The following is an 18,279-nucleotide window of genomic DNA, read 5'->3' as shown; positions in this document are numbered from 1 at the left end:
TGTTTGGGGTGGAGAGGCAATAACTATATTCTCTCTTACTTTGTGTTATGTTATGCCAGTGGTGGATTTAGGGGGGCGCAACTGGTTCACTCACAACTGGGCATAGAGCCTCAGGGCTGCCACAACTATGATTTACAAAAAAGCACAAGAGGTGAGGGGCACAAAATTTTGTTGTTGCACAGGGAGCTGTTGCAATGGGAGACCCTGGTATCCACCACTGGCTGTGCCCCCTCCCCCAGGGCAAACATTCTCTGACTGATGTCCACAGCACTCCCTTCAAAATTCAAAATGTGTCTCTCTGATCTTAAAAGGTTAGTGCCCCCTGTTATAGGCAATACATGGCTGTATCCTGTGTCATTGGTTGAAACTTCAGAAGTTTCCCCATCAAATCTGAAGAGAAAATGTGGGGTACACTCAATAGCGCTTTCTTCTGAATAGACATACTTAGGAATGGGCTGTACATTACATACAAATGTACCATACAAGTCTAAATTATGCTATCTGTGAAACATTTACTGAATGTTTGGAAGAAGGCCTTTATAACCTTTTAGTTTGTAAAAAATTGAACCAATCAGGTTATGGTCAGATGACAAGGCAAATGACAAAAAGGTGCAATTCGGATTTAACACAGCTATAGCTAAGCTCAGAAAATAGACAAGAGGGAGCATTTATGCACCAAGGTAGAGGTAGGAGTGTAAGCCACAGATGTTCCCAAGAGCAGGGCATTTACTGTAACAGTAATTGAAATTTATCACTATTATTCTGAACAGCAGTTGACACAACACAGAATAAGTAGCATTACATCTGCACAAGTCAAACTGTCATTCAATTGGAAACCTGGTTTGGAGGGGGAACTTTTAAAGGTGATTGTTGATGTGACAGCAGTTCCAAGTTTACTAAGAGTAAGTACTTCATGGATACAAAGTAATTCTCCCAGAGTGTGACATGACCTTCAAGAATATTCTATCTAACACTTGGGTTGAGGCAGGGGCATATGTGGGAATGTAAGGGACCACTCAGAACAAATAACCACTGCATGTTATATTGAACAGAAATATTATAATAATTTGACATTTCACAGTAAAGTACAATCTAAACTTACAGCACAAAAACGCCTATGCAAACAGCCCACATATTCTAAGACATAATTACAAATCAGAAGTGAAAGTCATGGAAAGATCAGACTGTTGCTGATGATTTAAAGGATTTATACTACAACTTTGGAAGCAAGTAGCTAATTTGTCTACTGAAAAGTCCTATTAAGAACTGTATATAGTTAAATTCTACCCCAGCCTTTGTCCGGATGCTTCAGAAATTATCCTGATTTTTTTTTATTTATTTTTTTGCAAAATTTAGTAAAAATATGCAAGTGGCTGTCATGAACAGCATTTATCATTTAAGCCACTTTACTAGTATGTTTAAAGTGCCAGATCTGGTATGCACTGCCTATGTTGGACAGTATATGTATGTGTATGCAGACTTGATGAATGAACCTTCCAAAATGGTGCCAGACCCTTCCATGGTCTTATCAAGGGGTGTAGATGTATGGCATAGTGTGAATACATTTGCATTCACTGCCGTACAAGTACAGTCATTATTATTCATCCTGCACCTTACAATCCTGAAATTGCCACGGGTAAGCCATGTTTCTTAAATGGCCAACCTAAGAATTGAGGAGCAAGGGCTTCTAACTCTAGCCATTGCTGTCTTGAAATGATGGAACTAAAACCACTTACACAGTGGCTCTAGGTAAAGGTAAAGGTAAAGGACCCCAGGACAGTTAAGTCCAGTAAAATGCGACTATGGGGTGCGATGCTCATCTCGCTTTACACAATGGCTCTATCCATATCAAGGCATATTTGACCAACTGACAGGCTTTGGAACCCCAATTCTATTTTACTTGAAAATTGAAGATATGCAATAAAAAGTTTTGTATCAATACATGGACAGTTAACATTTAACTGTCACATTAGAAGTAAGATACATAATATACATTAAGTATCCCAAAGAGTTTTGATGCAAGTATTGTGTGCCGCCATCTGACAAGAAGGCCACAAACTATGCTCTAAGTGCAGCATTTCCTAATGCAGAAGTAATTCTATAACATGACATTTAAGAACACAGTGATTGTTCTACCCTCTTGCTAATGTATTGCTGAAGATGTGTATATTTCACAAAGCAGGTTAGCTGGGATGTTCGCTGCTGACAGGAAGAGTCATCTGCAGAGAGTAACTGTACAACATAAAAGATGAAGCAAGAGAAAACTGGTGTTCCATATACTTATATAATTTAGATGATGGCGTAGCACATGTAGAACATGCAATGAAGTGTTTTGTGTGGAGTGGCTTTTCTGCCAGCCATGCAGTCTTTCAAGTTTCTTCATTATATGACCCTTCCCCATTACTTTCTGTCCTCATCACACACACACACACACACACACACACACACCCCAGCACTAAGCATTCTGTGGATGTTGAGCATCAGCTTGCATTTGGCTATTCAGGGAAGGTTTTGCTCCCTTATTTTTATTCAACTTGGGATTTCCCTACTCCGAGTTTTGATGACATAGGCATTATAACCAGAGTGGCGCAGTAATCAGAGTGCTAGCCTAGGACCTAGGAGTCAATGGTTCAAATCTATATTTGACCTCCATTGGCTCAATGGACCTTGGATAACTCACAACCTAACAGTATTGTTTGGGGGTTTAAAAATGGGAAACAGAACCATATACAGTGGTACCTTGGTTCTCAAACTTAATCCATTCCGGGAGTCTGTTCGACTCCCGAAACCATTCGGAAACCAAGGCACAGCTTCCAATTGGCTGCAGGAGCTTCCTGTACTCAACCAGAAGCCGCATAAACCGCATTGGACGTTTGGCTTCCAAAAAACATTCGCAAACCGGAACACTCACTTCCAGGTTTGCGGAGTTCAGGAGCCAAGCTGTTTGAGTACCAAGGTACCACTCTATGCCACTTTTGTTTCCTTGGAGGGAGTGGGAAAACTAATAGTAAAAATTCAGCACCTGGGTTCATTATTAATCTAACCTGCTATGTTCTTCCCTACCTCATACATCTGTCTTTATAGCCTCAGTAGTATGTCAATTTAACAGGCTCATAAATATTAACCTCAAATCAAGTTAAATCATGAAACTCAAGTTAAAACAGCAACATTTTAATCATGCAGCAATATTGAAAATCTCTTACTGCATATTAATCAAGTGCTCAATTTGGCTATAACATACTAAACACTAGCACCAGCAATTAAAAGGCTGAAGCACATGGCCCAAAATAACTAGAGAAATTTCAAGTATATATTATAGAAAAACACCTGTATAATGAGATTATAGTACATTTTCAAGGTTTTTTTTCTTTACAGCTATAGTGGTAATGAAACCATCTAGAAATGGTCTGGTTTCAAACCAGTCACTACTTAATAGGTGATCAACTAAAATAATAATAATACATATACAAAAGTTCCTGTTATTTGTTTTAAAGTGGACTTCAGGGGGCTAATATCTGTGCCTTGACGCGGCTTTACTGGTTTCCAATCTGTTTCACAGCCTAATCACTATTATGCCAGGTATTACAATCCCTTTGTGCACCCCAGCAAAACCAGTGGGGGCAGGGGGGAAAGTGTGACCTTTTCTGCTGTGGTGTTCTGCCCCTGGAACTTTCTCCCAAGAGAAGCTTTTCAATTTCAGGTAAAGATTCTATTCACTGAGGCTTTTCAGGGTGTTTAGTTTTGACTGATGGGTTTGTCCATGATTTTGTTGCTCTTTTGTTTTCATCTTATTCTGCTATGCCTTATAAATCTTTATTACTACTGTATCATTCAACATTTTCTAAACTGCTTTGGAAGTTTGTATGCTTGAAAAGTTTAAAGTAGGGGTAACGTCAATGTGTTCAGGAGGAACTCCCAAAAGCAAAAGAGTTTTGGTCTCCTTATTCTGATAGTTCTAAAGCCACTGAGTTTTGTTACTACCCAAAAACCAAAACTCCCTATTTTCACAAAAATTGAGGGTGCTATCCAATGTTATCCACAATCAAAGTAGACCTATTGAAAACAATGGACTTAAGCAACCTAAATGCATTTATTTCAATGGGTCTAGTTAGATATCAACCTGAGTACGGATCCCATTTACTGTCTTTTCTAGTAGTTCTCAGATCATTAGTGCTCAACTTTGAATCAGATTCAGCTTCTAGATTTAACTCATTTTGCACCATAATTCCTGCAATAGATTACCAGTACCAAAATATTTTAGATACCTAATGATCAAGGTTCATATGAACTTGAGTCACCTTCCTTACTAATTATCGCTACTATGAATTTTCACAGACCATAGTATCTCTAAGTACAAAACTGACCAAAACTTCATTACAAGTTGAGGTTAGAACAGCTATGAACACATAGTGAGGATTTGGTGCATGGGGGGGTGTATTCAAAGTGTCATACTAGGTTAAAAATCATGTTGAAACCCAGGGTAATTCTAACATATGTGGAGTCACAAAGCTATGTAAGTACCTTGATTATCAGAATGAACAACCAAAGTTGTAACAGAAGGACAGTGTTGAAAGCCTATACCCCATCAAGAAGTGGACCAAGACAGCTTAGTGCTTAGCAACTCAACTGATTGCCATAGGCAACCAGGGTTCTGTGCATATGAGTGCACAGAACTCCAGTAACATGAAGTGAGGTGGAAGAAAGCTCCACCCCTTCATCAGCCCTACAGCTGGCTTGCAAGAGATACAATCACTCCAGTGCCAAAGCGAAGGAATATGACACAAAGAGCTGATGTGGCGTGTTAACAGACTGGAAAAATCAGATGAGGATTTACCATGTGGCCTTAGTCCAGCCCACCTCTATCAGCGATTAGCTGTCTAGTTGCAATATTATAGCAACTAATTCTACAATTCTGTGAAGAAATCATGTAAGAAAGGCCAGTAAAGACTATCAAATACTTTTACGGCACTGTTTAAAGCTTTACTATTATACTTCAAGAAACAATTGGGAGAGCTTGTATGTTAGAAGTCTCAGGTTTTAGCATCAAGTTTTATGACAATGACACCAAGTGTTTTTCCTGCAAAGTTCTTGTATACCTCCAAAAGGCATCTGAAATACCAATTTCTCAGCAAAATAAAACATTCTCGCACATTTCAGAGTATTCTTTGCAGAAAAACCTTTATTGCCAAAATCACATCACTAGCAGGGAGACCTTAAAGCAAAGTTAATTGCATAATTACTGAGCAGTTCCTCAATTATTCTAGTTGATTTCATGCTTCTAGCCCAGATAGATATCTAACTATTTGCAAACTAAATCAAACATTTTCTGCTCTCTCCATGAGTATAACTATTTTTAGTTCATTACTGAATACCTGGTATCATAAACACGACACACCTTGTAGTAAACACTATATTCACACAAAGAAATGCTGCCTCTAAGCATGCTTAAAATGTATTAAATTTCTTCATCTCCAGAAAAAGAGAGATGGCACTATCAGAGTTTAAAACAAGTTTAACTGAAAGCTGTCACTGGTGGGGGGGAAAGTGCAGAGCCACTACTTCCTTAATCAAACAAAGCAGGTAATTAACAGCCATTCTGACATAGTCCCTTATCACCAAAATACACAACACTACTCAGTTCTCCTCTGTGCCAGTTGCTCTGCAACAACAAAGCAGGGCTGATGTTTCAGGGTCACATTCATTCATTTAATACACAAGCATAACTTTATTTTCCAGACACCTATAATTAAACACAAGAGCCACCTAACTCTAATTTTCAGGCAGGCTTGCATGTGAATGTGATATTTCCCCCATAAATGATTGCCTTTCATTTCGTAGTTTCAAATAACTACAGTTCACATAGTTTTGATTGCATAGCAATTAGATACACAAATAATCCAAAAATGTGGTTATATTTTATTTTTTTTAGATTGTAAGCAATCAACCCTATTCTTTTTCTTCTGTACATACAAGCTTCTCATTAGAAGACAATTGTCTCTTACAAAACTGCCAGCAGATGTCTTCTTTTTTAAAGTTAAGAAAATGACTAATAAACATGCAACACCATGGGTAAAATTCAACACAGCACTAAGGATATTGTTCTGCCAGCAGAAGCCTTTCTGCTTGCCCAACGGAATGATCTCTCCTTGTCTGCCCGCATGCTGTTCTTGACATTTTCCTGACCCTCCTGAGTGGATTTGAGAGAAGCAAGGGGAGGGAGGGAATTCCCACTGCACTAGCGAGAGTCCTTGTGCAGGCTGCAGTTAAGGGGATTTGGTGCTTGAATCTGGCCCTATGAAACCTGCTTTTTAATATGCTTCTGAAATCATTCTAATACTTGAAGGTTGGAATGCACTGGGAAAATTATTCACCATGATTAAAAGCTAGAGCTGTCCATCAAAATGCAAGATCCCCCACCCCCTGTTCCCTCTTGGCCTCTGAGGGTTTCCACAATCAGCATGGCTTCGTCTCTCAGAAAACAAAGGGGGATGAGGAACTGAAAATCCAGCATTTAAATAATGCTTTTATGTGTTTCTAAATTGTTATTTTAGTGATTAGGGTTGTAATGTTTCAACAATATTGCTTGTTTTGGGGGGGACTGCACACTGCTTAGAGATTTCTGAAATACTGAAGAGGTATATTTCATATACTATTAATATGAAATATATAAATGGAAAAATGGAGGCCACAGAGCAATTTGGCAGCGTCTAGGCCAGGGCAGTCCAACGTTTAATACCAAGTGTACTTCAGCATGGAACTCGTGGGCCACATACTGCCTTGTCTTGCAGGGAAAGGAAGCATGCCCCAAAATTTGTGTGCCCACCCCACCCCTGCTCTTGTGCTGCCTTCCCAAAGTTGGGTAAGTGAGGCGCCAATCTTTGGGAAGCAGGTGCAAGGTTCTGGCAGCACAAGGGGTCTGGCAGGGTCCTAGAGCCCTCCCACCTCCTTCCCAAAGCTCGGAAAGCACTAACTAGACTTTGGGAAGAAGGCAGCAAAACTCTAGGACCTGGGTCAGAGCTCTATCACACCTTCTTCCCCAAGCCCAGAACCTCAGTTACCCGGGGGCGGGGGGGAGAGATGTGTGTCAAATGTTGCCAAGGGCCACCCACAAGGGTTGCATGTGGCCCTTGAGACGTGCATTGGATCACCATGGTCTAAGGGCTCTTGTTCGGGGCTGTGTTATTGGTTTTACTGCTGCAATTGTTTAAAATGTTTTAAATGACTTTAATTTGTGGGATTTTAAAATTTTTGGGTTGCTTTAAATAAAAGAAAGATGTGCCTGGAAATAGAGGAGCAGTGGGATGGAGTAAGGGGAGCAATCACAGTGGTTCAGGCTTGAGGAAGGCATGGTGTGGGAAGGTGGGGCTGGCTGGGTAAGGGGCACACAGCACAGGCAGTTGGTCATTGTGGCTGTGTGCCAATCCCTCCGCCAACCTGGGGAACTGTGGTTGTCCTGTCAGCCACCCCTCGTGTCTATGACTGCTGTTGTCAAATGCTAGGTCGTTTCAGAATAAGACCTCCCTCATCTATGATCTGATTGTGGATGAGAAGGCTGATCTGGTCTGTATCACTGAGACCTGGGTGAGTGAGAAGGGTAGAGTGTGGCTACCCTGGGTATTTGGTGCAATATTAAGACAGACCTGAGGGTCAGAGAGGGGAAATTGATGTGGTTTATAGAAATCACCCCCTTTGTTTCTAGGCTCTCTGTCCAGGGGTGGGGAATAGGATAGACTGGGGGTTCTGCTGGTTTACCGCCTGAGCTAACAGAGCTTTTCTTGGAGGTGGTGTTGAGGACTACAAGACTGCTGGTTTTGTGGGGATTTAACAATCTCTGGACTATCTGAATGGCTCAAGCTATTGACAGGACAGTCCCTAAGCACCCTCTCCCACTTCATGGAGTCCAATTGACTCCCTGTTATACTCCAGAGCTTAGGGTTAGGAAACAAGTTGGGAAACTGCTTGAAGTCAAGTGGAGGAAAGATTAAATCAAATGCAATCATCATCGAGCCTACCTAGTGGCAGTGAAAGCAGCAAAAGAGGAATACTTTGCTGCCTCCATTGCATCCTCACTATGCCATCTGGCAGAACTTCTCCAGTAATGTGGGACCACTTACAATCTGGCCTGAAGGAGGAGGTGGAACAGATAGTAGCTCGCTGTGACTTATTTGCAAAGCATTTTGATGACAAAATTACTTCCATACACCAGGATCTTGACTCCACTGTTATTACAGATGAATCTCAAAGAGTGTCCAGAGCACTGTCTAGACCTGTTGTGTTGGTTTCAAACAGTAAGGATTAAGGAGGTGGACAGGGTCTGCTTGGATTAGTGAGGGCAAACTTTGACCCCTTGCCCCTCTTGGGTAATAAAAAACTAACAGGGAGGGGACAGCTGGGTGGGCCAGAAAGGTAATTAATGCCTCCTTGCAAGTGGGGGGGGGTGATCTCTGCTTGCTTGACAGAGGCAGTTGTATTTAATAGAAAATAAAGATAAGGTATTGACTAAGATGTATAAATGTCTTTTGGAAAAGTAAACAAAAGACGAGCAGGTGAAATCAGCGATGATACACTGGGCAAAAGACTGGCAGCGTGGGAAAGGTTGTGGAACACAGATTTGAATTTCACAGCATGTTATACACTGAAATAAAATTATATGAAAATGATGTACAGATGGTATTTAACACCTAGTAAATTAGTGAAAATGTACAAGTCAGATATATGCTGGAAATGTAAAGAGAAAAAGGGTACATTTTATCATATATGGTGGTCTTGTAAGATAGTAAAAAACGTCTGGGAAATTATTTACAATGAACAGGAGGAAAAAAAGTTGACGGTAACTTTTACTAAAAACAAAACAAAACCAGAAGCTTTTCCTTTAGGGATAATAGGACAGGATACACTGAAAGACCAGAAAAAAAACCTGTTGATGTATACAACCATGGCTGCCAGGATGCTTTTTGTGTAGGGATGGGAAGAAGACGCTGTCCCAACCAAGGAAGAATGGAAAGCAAAGTTGATGGACTATGCCAGTGGTGGCAAACCTATGACACGTGTGCCACAATGGGCACGCAGAGCCCTCGGCCCATCCGCGCTGCTGCTTGTTGGAGTGGAGGTGGCAGTGGTGGCGGCCGATGAAGAGCCGCCCGCCCCACCCCTTCGGCTGTTTTCCACTGGTGCAGCCACTCCTCCACCAGCCAAGCACTCCTCAGGCCCCCAAGTAGACTGAGTATGGCCAGCACCCGCCCGTGGCGGCCCCAGCCACAGCTGCCGAGCCAAATTGGGAAGCGCCACTGACTGCTGTATGTCATCTTTACTGTGAGGTGACAAGCCAGAAAGCGGGGCCGTGCTGTGCCCGGGAACATGCCTGTTACACAACCCGCCCTTAGGGACGCTGCAAACACGCGGCTCCCACCCAGGTTCTGGGGCCCCACCAGAGCGCCGCCTGGAGCCTTGCCTGAACCATGGCTCGCCGCAGTAGCGAGGAAGCAGCAGGAAGCAGGACAACTCAAAAGCCCAGTTGGCCTGTGTGGCATAACTTTGGGCAGCATGCTCAGAGCAGGATCCCTGGCTGGGGCAGGCCTTCAGCTTCACTGGCGGGGACCACAGCAAACGGTGGCAGCAGGCAGGAGCAGCAGCTGTTCCTGCAGCCGCCCTTGCGAGGATGCCTGCCCGCGGCAGCCTCCTGCAACGGGACAAGGGCAGCACGTGAAGCGCAGCTGGAGATGCTGCAAGGCGGCCGCCTCAGATCAAGAGCAGGCGCAGGTGTGGCCTCGCTCATGTGCCAAAACTTAGCCTGGCGGCAAAACAGCAAAAAAAGGCACTTAGAGAAAAGAGCATTCTGGTGGCGCACCCTGCTAGGCCTTTCTTGTTTCTAAAGGTGCAAGGCCAGCTTTGCCTTGCAACTGGAAGCCTCCACTTCACCCCCTCTAGTAAGGCTGCTCTCTTGCCCTCCTTTCTCTTCGCTGGACAATTCCCCATCTGCACTTAACAGGGCTGGTTAAGAATAATAAAGAAGTAGCAGGTCATGTATGGTGAGTTATTTATGAGGAGTCTCCCCCCCAAAATCCCTCCCCTAAACAACAACTCCGGGGAACCCCCACCCCCCAAAAAAGCTCAACAACTCTGGGCACTCTGTGATAAATAAGTGGGTTTTGGGTTGCAGTTTGGGCACTTGGTCTCTAAAGAAGAATAAGAAATCAAGAAGCAAAGACTTTTAATCAGGAATAGGGGAGATATTAGGATTATTTAAATTACTATAAACAATTAAATATATTAGCAGGATTAATTTAAAGTCAAGCAATTAAAAGGTGATTTTGGAAGAAATGCAGAGAATAATTAAATAAAAGGAGTTAAGTGGGAGATGCAGTTTTGGAAACTATTTTACAGGAAAACAGGGAAGGGGATTGATTATTTACTGCATATTTTTATTTTGTTTGTTTATATTTCCAATGTAATGTACTGCAGTGTGCGGAGTCTTAAATTGCAATCCATCTAAAGGGGTTTAGCGTTATTTATTTTTAAAAGGAACCAACTGGTGCATGGTTTAAACAGCAACGTAATCCACTGATTCCACTCTGACCTTGATATTAAACCTTGGACATACATGGTTTGTGACTGAACTAAGATTAAGTGAAGGATGGCAAGATTTGTTTCACAGATAGTTAATTGTGAGATTTTCTAGTATCTTAAATATTTTCAAGGATAACAGCTTGTGACAATAGGGCACGGAGAGAAATACCATAGTTGAAAAAGTTTCTAATATTATTTCAAGCATCTCAAGAGTTTCTCTTTCAAGCAACTTTTTAGTTGCAGTAGCACAACACCGAATTCCACAACCAAGTCATTGTCTATTTCAGAATTTAGTATCTAGCTCCGAGTTTGCCATCATTATCCCCTGAGATCACCAAATTTTATATTTTAACTAGCTGGAGCTTTGTAATTTGCACCATTTTCAAAATAGGAATGTCATGTGCATCTTTCCACAACTCACATTGCATTCAGCATGCAGAAGATGAAGGACAGAAAATAATTTAAGCTGTTTACTCAAGTAACCTATTATCATTAGGACTCTTGCTGTTGTAATCAACCACCCAGTCATAATATATCTACAATGTCACCAAAAGTATGAACTCCAAGCCATGAAATCACTAACGGCCTTAAGCAATTTCTCATGTCTCAACTCCTCAATTTGCTATAGGGATATTAGTACTGGCCTACTTACAATGATGTTGAAAGGATTATCAGGATAATGCATTTGAAGCTCTTTGAATACTTGAAACTGTAGGCACAGTTATGAATTCTAGAGTCCACTCCACCAAGACACACACAGTTCCCATATAACTAAAAGCCTCAAGGTTTATTTAATCAGCATAAAATAATCAGTACAAACAATGAAGAACATATAAATAGCATAAACAAGCTTTTCTAACAAACTAGGAGTTTTAAAATTATCTTTAAATTCTCTTACCTTCTTTTTGTCTCTCATGGACCCTTTGCCTCGGACCATTATCTTACATCCTGTTTCAGCCTCAAGCTGTTTAGCTGTTAGCCCTCTGGGCCCAAGGATTCTTCCAACGAAGTTGAACTGAAATTTAAAGAGGGGGAAAATCACCATTTTCTTCAAAATATAGCAATAAACATTCAGATAACAATCACCATGACTGTAGTTTAAGTACAAACAGAATCTTGTCCTAATTACTGCTACTCAATTTCCCACAGAACAGACGCTCTCTCCACCCTATATTTCACTGGTCTGTTGTCATGCTGTAGTTTGCATGACCGACCACAGGTGGCACTAAGTCCTGAAAACTTTAGTGTGACAATTAGGAAGAGGATGCAGCAAGATGAGGCAGGGACTAAAGGAGAAAACTAAGAGGAGGAGGCAGAAGTAGAGCAACCAAATTTAACCTCCTTGTGGGCAAAGATGGGTCCACAGACCAGAGATTCTCCACCCCGAAGAGAGTGGGTCCTCTGACCTCTGGGGCGTGTAACTATTCCTGCCCGCTATAGTTGTCTTCCCAATTCTAGAGCTGGAGAGGGGAAGTGGGCATCATCCCCACAGTTGCACTGGGCTTCCAATCAGATTTGGAGATTGCTCCTGCAACCACGCTGCACTGCTAAGACACTTGGAACACCATTACCAAGCACTATGCTTGCCGGGTCAATCTACTCTCCCAAATTCTTAATCAGAGATAAGACATACTATTTTGGGAAGTAGTTCTAGAAAAGACTGATTTGATTGCCTATTAAGGCCAGCCAAACATTATGGAGCCCCCATATTTTACCTAATGCAAGCATCATTGATCACTCTTGAATGTGCAATTACTTTTGCTGCAGTTCTTTTTGCATCACTGTATGCAGAGCTTTGGGAAACAAATTACAAGATTTTAAAACAAGCTGAGCCACCTGCTAGCTATCTTTTCCTGCTTAATACACAAATCTGAGCTATATGTTAATTTTATATTTTATTCTGTCAGCTCTTAAATGTCAGTCAAATGAGAACAATACTACTTTTACATCCTTCACACATCTTAACCATGAGAAAAACTAAAAATCGATAGTCACTTCTCACTATGCTCCATGAATAAAGACTAGCAACTACAAAAACACAAATGTAAGAACAGCGTCAGTGATATACTATGAAGTTAGCAGATGTTCATTTGTTAGAGAATATTATATCGCTACTTCCAACAAATAACAAATACATTCTAAATTGTAAAGTTAAATAGGTCTAGTAAACATTTCTAAATAGTGAATAATCAGATCTGATTATATCATTTATATACAATGCGCTGTTACATGAGTTGTCACCTTCAAAAACAAACAGAGCAGAAAACTACATACTGGAAACACTAACACATTACTATTCTTAACTGTGATACTAACTCACATTAAAGTTAATCTACTGTATATATCCAGTGATTTTTTTAAAAAAAATTGTGAACTATTTCAACATTGCACCTGTCCCACAAAGGCACTCTAAATAAAGAAATTAAAGGATGTGGGGGGAAATTGTTCACTATTAACAATAAAACAGTGGTTACATTAAACTTCATATAACCATAGAGCAAATTCTTCTGAAACACTGTCCAACTGCTACATTTAACAATAAGCATAATCCAGTCAATTCTACTTATTTCAATAGCCGAAGCTTAGACACTTAATACTTCAACAAATCGGACAGTGCCTAAATCAAAGTAGATAGTACTGAAGATAAAAATCTTTTACTACAACTGAATTGCAAAAACAAAATAGTTTTAAATAGGCATATAGTTTTATGAAAGCAGCTGATGAATATCTAAAAGCAATGATAGTGGGAAGTCTTCATTGCCTACATGTACTGTTGTTGTTTGTTTCTCTAAGCTCAATACCAAGTATTAGCATAAAACAGGCTTGGGCACAACAGAAGAAACAGTGCCCTGCCATTTGCTTCCTGTAGTTATCAAGATATGTTCCTCAAAATGGCAGGAGTTAAACCACCTCACTGGCTGCATGAATATCAGTTTAACATTTCAATTATGTGTGTAGCCTGTCATTATGTCTAGCAAGTAGTAGCAGCAACGAATTCTTTTGTTTCATGCCTACATGAAGAAATAGTTTGAAATCAATCTTCACAAGGGTGCTGAAGCTTAAAACCAAATAAAGCAGGATTGAGGCAAATTTACTTTCATGTTAGTACGAATTCATATTAAGTATCAGTGACTATCCCATCCACACATTCATGTCAAAGCAAAGGTGTCCACTTTTTCCTATACAGATTATCTCTGTACTAAAAAAAAAAAAGGTATGCATTTGTCTATGAAATGTAAGGAATCAATGTTTTTGGAAAGCTTAACTTGGTGGCTATGATTTATCTATAGACTTCTGGAAGGTACTATTCCTCCTGCAGAGGAATCTGCTAGAAAAGAAGCAGATAACAATTGATAAGAATTCCACAATTAACATCTGAGTTGATAATGGGATCACACTGTCCATTCCATTCACTGGGTGCATTTGTCCCACCTCTGAATTTATGTGTAGCTAGGTAAATGGGAGATTTTTCAGTGCTCCAGCCTCAGGGCAGTAATGCATTGTACACTCCAGGCAGCTGAACACTTGCAGGTACAATCTACAGTTCTAATATTCTACCTACAAATCCAGAAATATTTCAAGGCCAACACCTCCTCTCCAATGTGAAATCAAAATAAGACCACCTAATCAAAATTGTATTCCAACAGTATCAAGCTAAAATAATTTACAAGTACTACTTTACAAACCAATTTCATTTATAATTGGTCCTGGAAATCTGCTGAAAAGCTGTTCAAGTCCCCCCAACTCTTGAATTATCAAATCATATCTATCTTTAGAAATATTACTGACAATCAATTCCAAAAACTGGATTACTGTTTATCACTGCTTCTTTAATCTGGACGAACCAGATTATCTCTGTGATCTTGATAAAATGAGTATTCTAGATAGCAGCAGGTGCTCTGTGCTTTAAAAGGCAAAAACCTAAAAAAACTAAAAATGTAGTATGAGGTTTAGAATGAATTACTAAATCCTTTAAATCCACATTATTCACCTCTAATAACCCATGTACCAAAGAGTTGAAGCGTTTAACTGATGGACAGCTTTTCTATCTAATGTAAATATAACAGATCAAATGGAAAAAGCCTGAATGGTTTTCCAGGTCAATCATGATGACAATGACAATAATAAGGGAACAGTGGTAGTAGTAAATAAAAGTGCATGGCTTTTTTAAAAAGACTGGTGGCGTTCTTTAGGAGCAAAGTAATATCCTTCTTACATTTACTTATATCTGTATGAGGTAACCCAATTATGTGTGAAATAAGCAGAGGGGATTTCAGAAAATAATAAATAGTACTTCCCCATGCAATAACTCCGAAGGACCCCTTCCTAACTAAGCCCCAATTAGGACCCCTCCGAAGGACCCCTTCCTAACTAAGCCCCTGCTCCAGAAGGTTGGGAGATCTTCCACAGCAGCTTTCAATCTCACATGAGGAATTATGATTGTACAAGGTCTATTTTTATTTTAAATATTTCTATCTCACTTTTTAATACTGATTCACAAGGTAGCTTTCAATAGAAACCTAGAATAATTAAGAACAACAGGATAAAAAGAGGAAAACAGCAATGTTTTAACTCTTTATGGTAAGGGGACAAGATGCCACAAAAAACCAGAAAGGTCCTGCTACCTGTTACCATCTACATTAATTCAGAAAGTGGGACCATTCTCAAGGCCTCTTAAAATGTTCTTAAAAGTTGAGCATGTACATGTGAGAGAAAAGTTGAGTGCTCGATTTCTATGTAAATTAGGAACCAATCTGATCATTTCTCAAATAGGATTATTTACACTCTACCTACCAAACATAGGCATGTCATTTTCATCTCATGAAAATCTTCTCTAGTTTGCCCAGTTACTCTCAGACTTTGGTTCAACCTATCAGTCTTGGGCATTTCATTTTGTTTGCTACTTTGCTTTTTGAGGGTGGAACAGGGCCAAGGCAGAGTGAAGCAGAATGGAACACCACTGGAAAGAAGAAGAGAAGAGAAAATTGCCCGTTGCTCAGATTCCTTTGTTCTCACAATTAACACATACTGTCATGGCTGCTTTTCATAAGACCCTATATGACTATATTTCAAATACCTTCCTTTTTTAAGAGAAAAAGGGAAGCATTAAAAATGCACATATACAGTGCAAAGAGATGCAGGACTTTGTTGAAAGCATCAAAGTGTAAATAACATTCTAGTTGTAAATGAAGATTATTTGCACCATTATTCCAGAAAAATGAAGAACTTTCAGTGGGTAACTTGATTTAAACCAATGGTTTAAAATCAGCCTTTGTTTGCCAATTTTGATTTTTACTATTAGTGGTTGCTAACCTTTGGCTCTCTAGATGTTGAACCTTGACTTACATCATCCCTGACTCTTGTTATGCTGGATGAAGCTGATGCAGGTTGGAAACCAACAACATCTAGAGTGCTACAAATAAGTCATCCTCAATTTAAATTGTTATTTTAAATCACAATTTAAATAAAGCCACCATCTGCCTGTAGGTCTCATGCTACCACAAAGTACACCCCAGGTTTCCGTCTTGTGTCCACCCACTCCTGTAGTCTGCTATCCATGGATTGTCTGGTCCTCCCCACACAGATGGGAGAGAGAGAAGAAAGGAATATACCAGAGAACTTAACAGTGAAGCTGGGAAGGAAGATTAGGTAGTTGTGAAGAGATGCTGGGTGGCAAGCACTTGCCCAACAGTACCACTGAGCCTGAAGCCAATTTCAATTGTGACCAAACATCATTTGACAAGCAGTGTTCTTTAACAGCTCGTAACATATATTATGTAAGTCTTGCACTAGTTAGCAGCTTCCTCCAAAATTTAGTGCCAACTGTGGTCTCTGAGCTACAAAGATGGGCCAAATCAGTTAATTTTTTTCACTTACTGAGGAAAAGGTTACTCTAAAACCAGAGAGAGAATTTTAAATATACAGTGGTACCTCGGGTTACATATACGCTTCAGGTTACAGACTCCGCTAACCCAGAAATATTACCTTGGGTCAAGAACTTTGCTTCAGGATGAGAACAGAAATCGTGCAGCGGCAGCAGGACGCCCCATTAGCTAAAGTAGTGCTTTAGGTTAAGAACAGTTTCAGGTTAAGAACAGACCTTCAGAACAAATTAAGTTCTTAACCCGAGATACCACTGTATTCAAAAATCTGTTACAGAATTATACTCATAACCCTGGTATCATTTAAAAGCATATTATTACTTTTTGACAGACAGACCAGCTATCACTTTTTCTTCTTATTTTTTAAAAGAAACACTAGTCTCCCACAGATGATTTGAGACCCATTACTTTGCTGGCATCCATCTATTTTAAGAGACAATGGAGTACGCCTCTGGGGGTGAAGTCAAACCGCTGCGTTAGCTGCACTGAAGTGACCTCCCCAGGGAGCAAGCCTGGAAGTGTGTATGGAGGTTCTGGGTTGCCCAGACGACAAAACCACCCTCTCGGACTCGCTGGTGCGGTCCAGAGGAAAACGGAGAAGTACATCTGGCATCAGTTTGGCTGCAGCAGTTGCTGGAAGGAGGCATAAAAAATTTACTCCTTAGGCTTTTCTTCTCCCCAAGATATCCTGCAAGGCAGCGGAGGTTTAGGATCAGAGTTTCCCCCTTCTACACGGGCTACCTTCTCAGGTTGATGAGTCCCATCTGTCCCTCACTTTTCTCTGCAGCACATGCAGAAAATGCACTCCCCAGAAGGACCACAATGTGTCCCCCAACAGAAGTACTACCCCTCCCCTAACACCCTGACCCACTGCTATCACCATATTGCGAAATTAAGAAGTGAGTAACTGCAAGTTTGTGTTAAAGATGGGGAGCAGGTCTAAAAAAGTTTAAGAGTTTACTTTAAAATCTTAAGTTATTTCCACCTTACATCCTGCATCAATGTGAGAGATCATCCTAATAATAATAATAATAATAATAATAATAATTTATTATTTATTCCCCACCCATCTGGTTGGGTTTCCACAGCCACTCTGGGCAGCTCCCAACTGAATATTAAAAACATAATACAGCATTAAACATTAAAAACATGCCTAAACAGGGCTGCCAAAGTAAGATAAAAGCAAGCAAAGATTGCTTATTGCTTTGACATCTGGCGGTAGGGCATTCCACAGGGCAGGCACCACTACCAAGTAGGCCCTCTGCCTGGTTCCCTGTAACTTCACTTCTCGCAGAAGGCCCTCAAAGCTGGACCTCAGTGTCTGGGCTGAACAATGGAGGTGGAGACGCTCCTTCAGGTATACTAGACTGAGGCCGTTTAGGGCTTTTAAAGGTCAGCACCAACACTCTGAATTGTGCTTGGAAACATACTGGGAGCCAATGCAGATCTCTCAGGACCAGTGTTATATGGTCTCGGAGGCCACTCCCAGTCACCAGTCTAGCTGCCACATTCTGGATTAACTGCAGTTTCCGAGTCACCTTCAAAGGAGCACATTGCATAGTCCCACATAGAGCACATTGCATAGTCCAAGCGGGAGATAACCAGAACATGAACCACTCTGGCAAAACAGTCTGCAGGCAAGTGGGGTGGTAAACAGCTGCCCTGGACACAGAATTAAACTGTGCCTCCATTGACAGCTGTGAGTCCAAAATGACTCCCAGGCTGCACACCTGGTCCTTCAGGGGCACAGTAACCCCATTCAGGACCAGGGAGTCCTCCACACCAGCCTGCCCCCTGTCCCCCAAGAACAGTACTTCTGTCTTGTCAGGAT

General features: G+C 40.8%; 1 protein-coding gene across 11 annotated transcripts in view; it reads right to left on the bottom strand.

Moving 5' to 3' along the window:
• QKI (QKI, KH domain containing RNA binding) overlaps positions 1-18,279 on the bottom strand; it is a 112,577-nt gene that overhangs the window by 49,714 nt on the left and 44,584 nt on the right. For all 11 annotated transcript variants that reach the window (XR_013984730.1, XR_013984731.1, XR_013984732.1 and 8 more), the window contains exon 3: positions 11,465-11,581. Coding sequence is in view for 8 of the 11 variants with exons in the window: in XM_081000726.1 (XP_080856852.1) it covers positions 11,465-11,581 (117 nt within the window). In the remaining 3 variants the exon portion in view is untranslated. The remainder of the gene's footprint in view (positions 1-11,464; positions 11,582-18,279) is intronic.

The sequence above is a fragment of the Podarcis pityusensis genome, assembly GCF_964106645.2.
Source record: "Podarcis pityusensis genome assembly, chromosome: 3".
NCBI classification, from domain to species: Eukaryota; Metazoa; Chordata; class Lepidosauria; order Squamata; family Lacertidae; genus Podarcis; species Podarcis pityusensis.
This window is presented reverse-complemented; position numbering and strand designations above follow the sequence as displayed.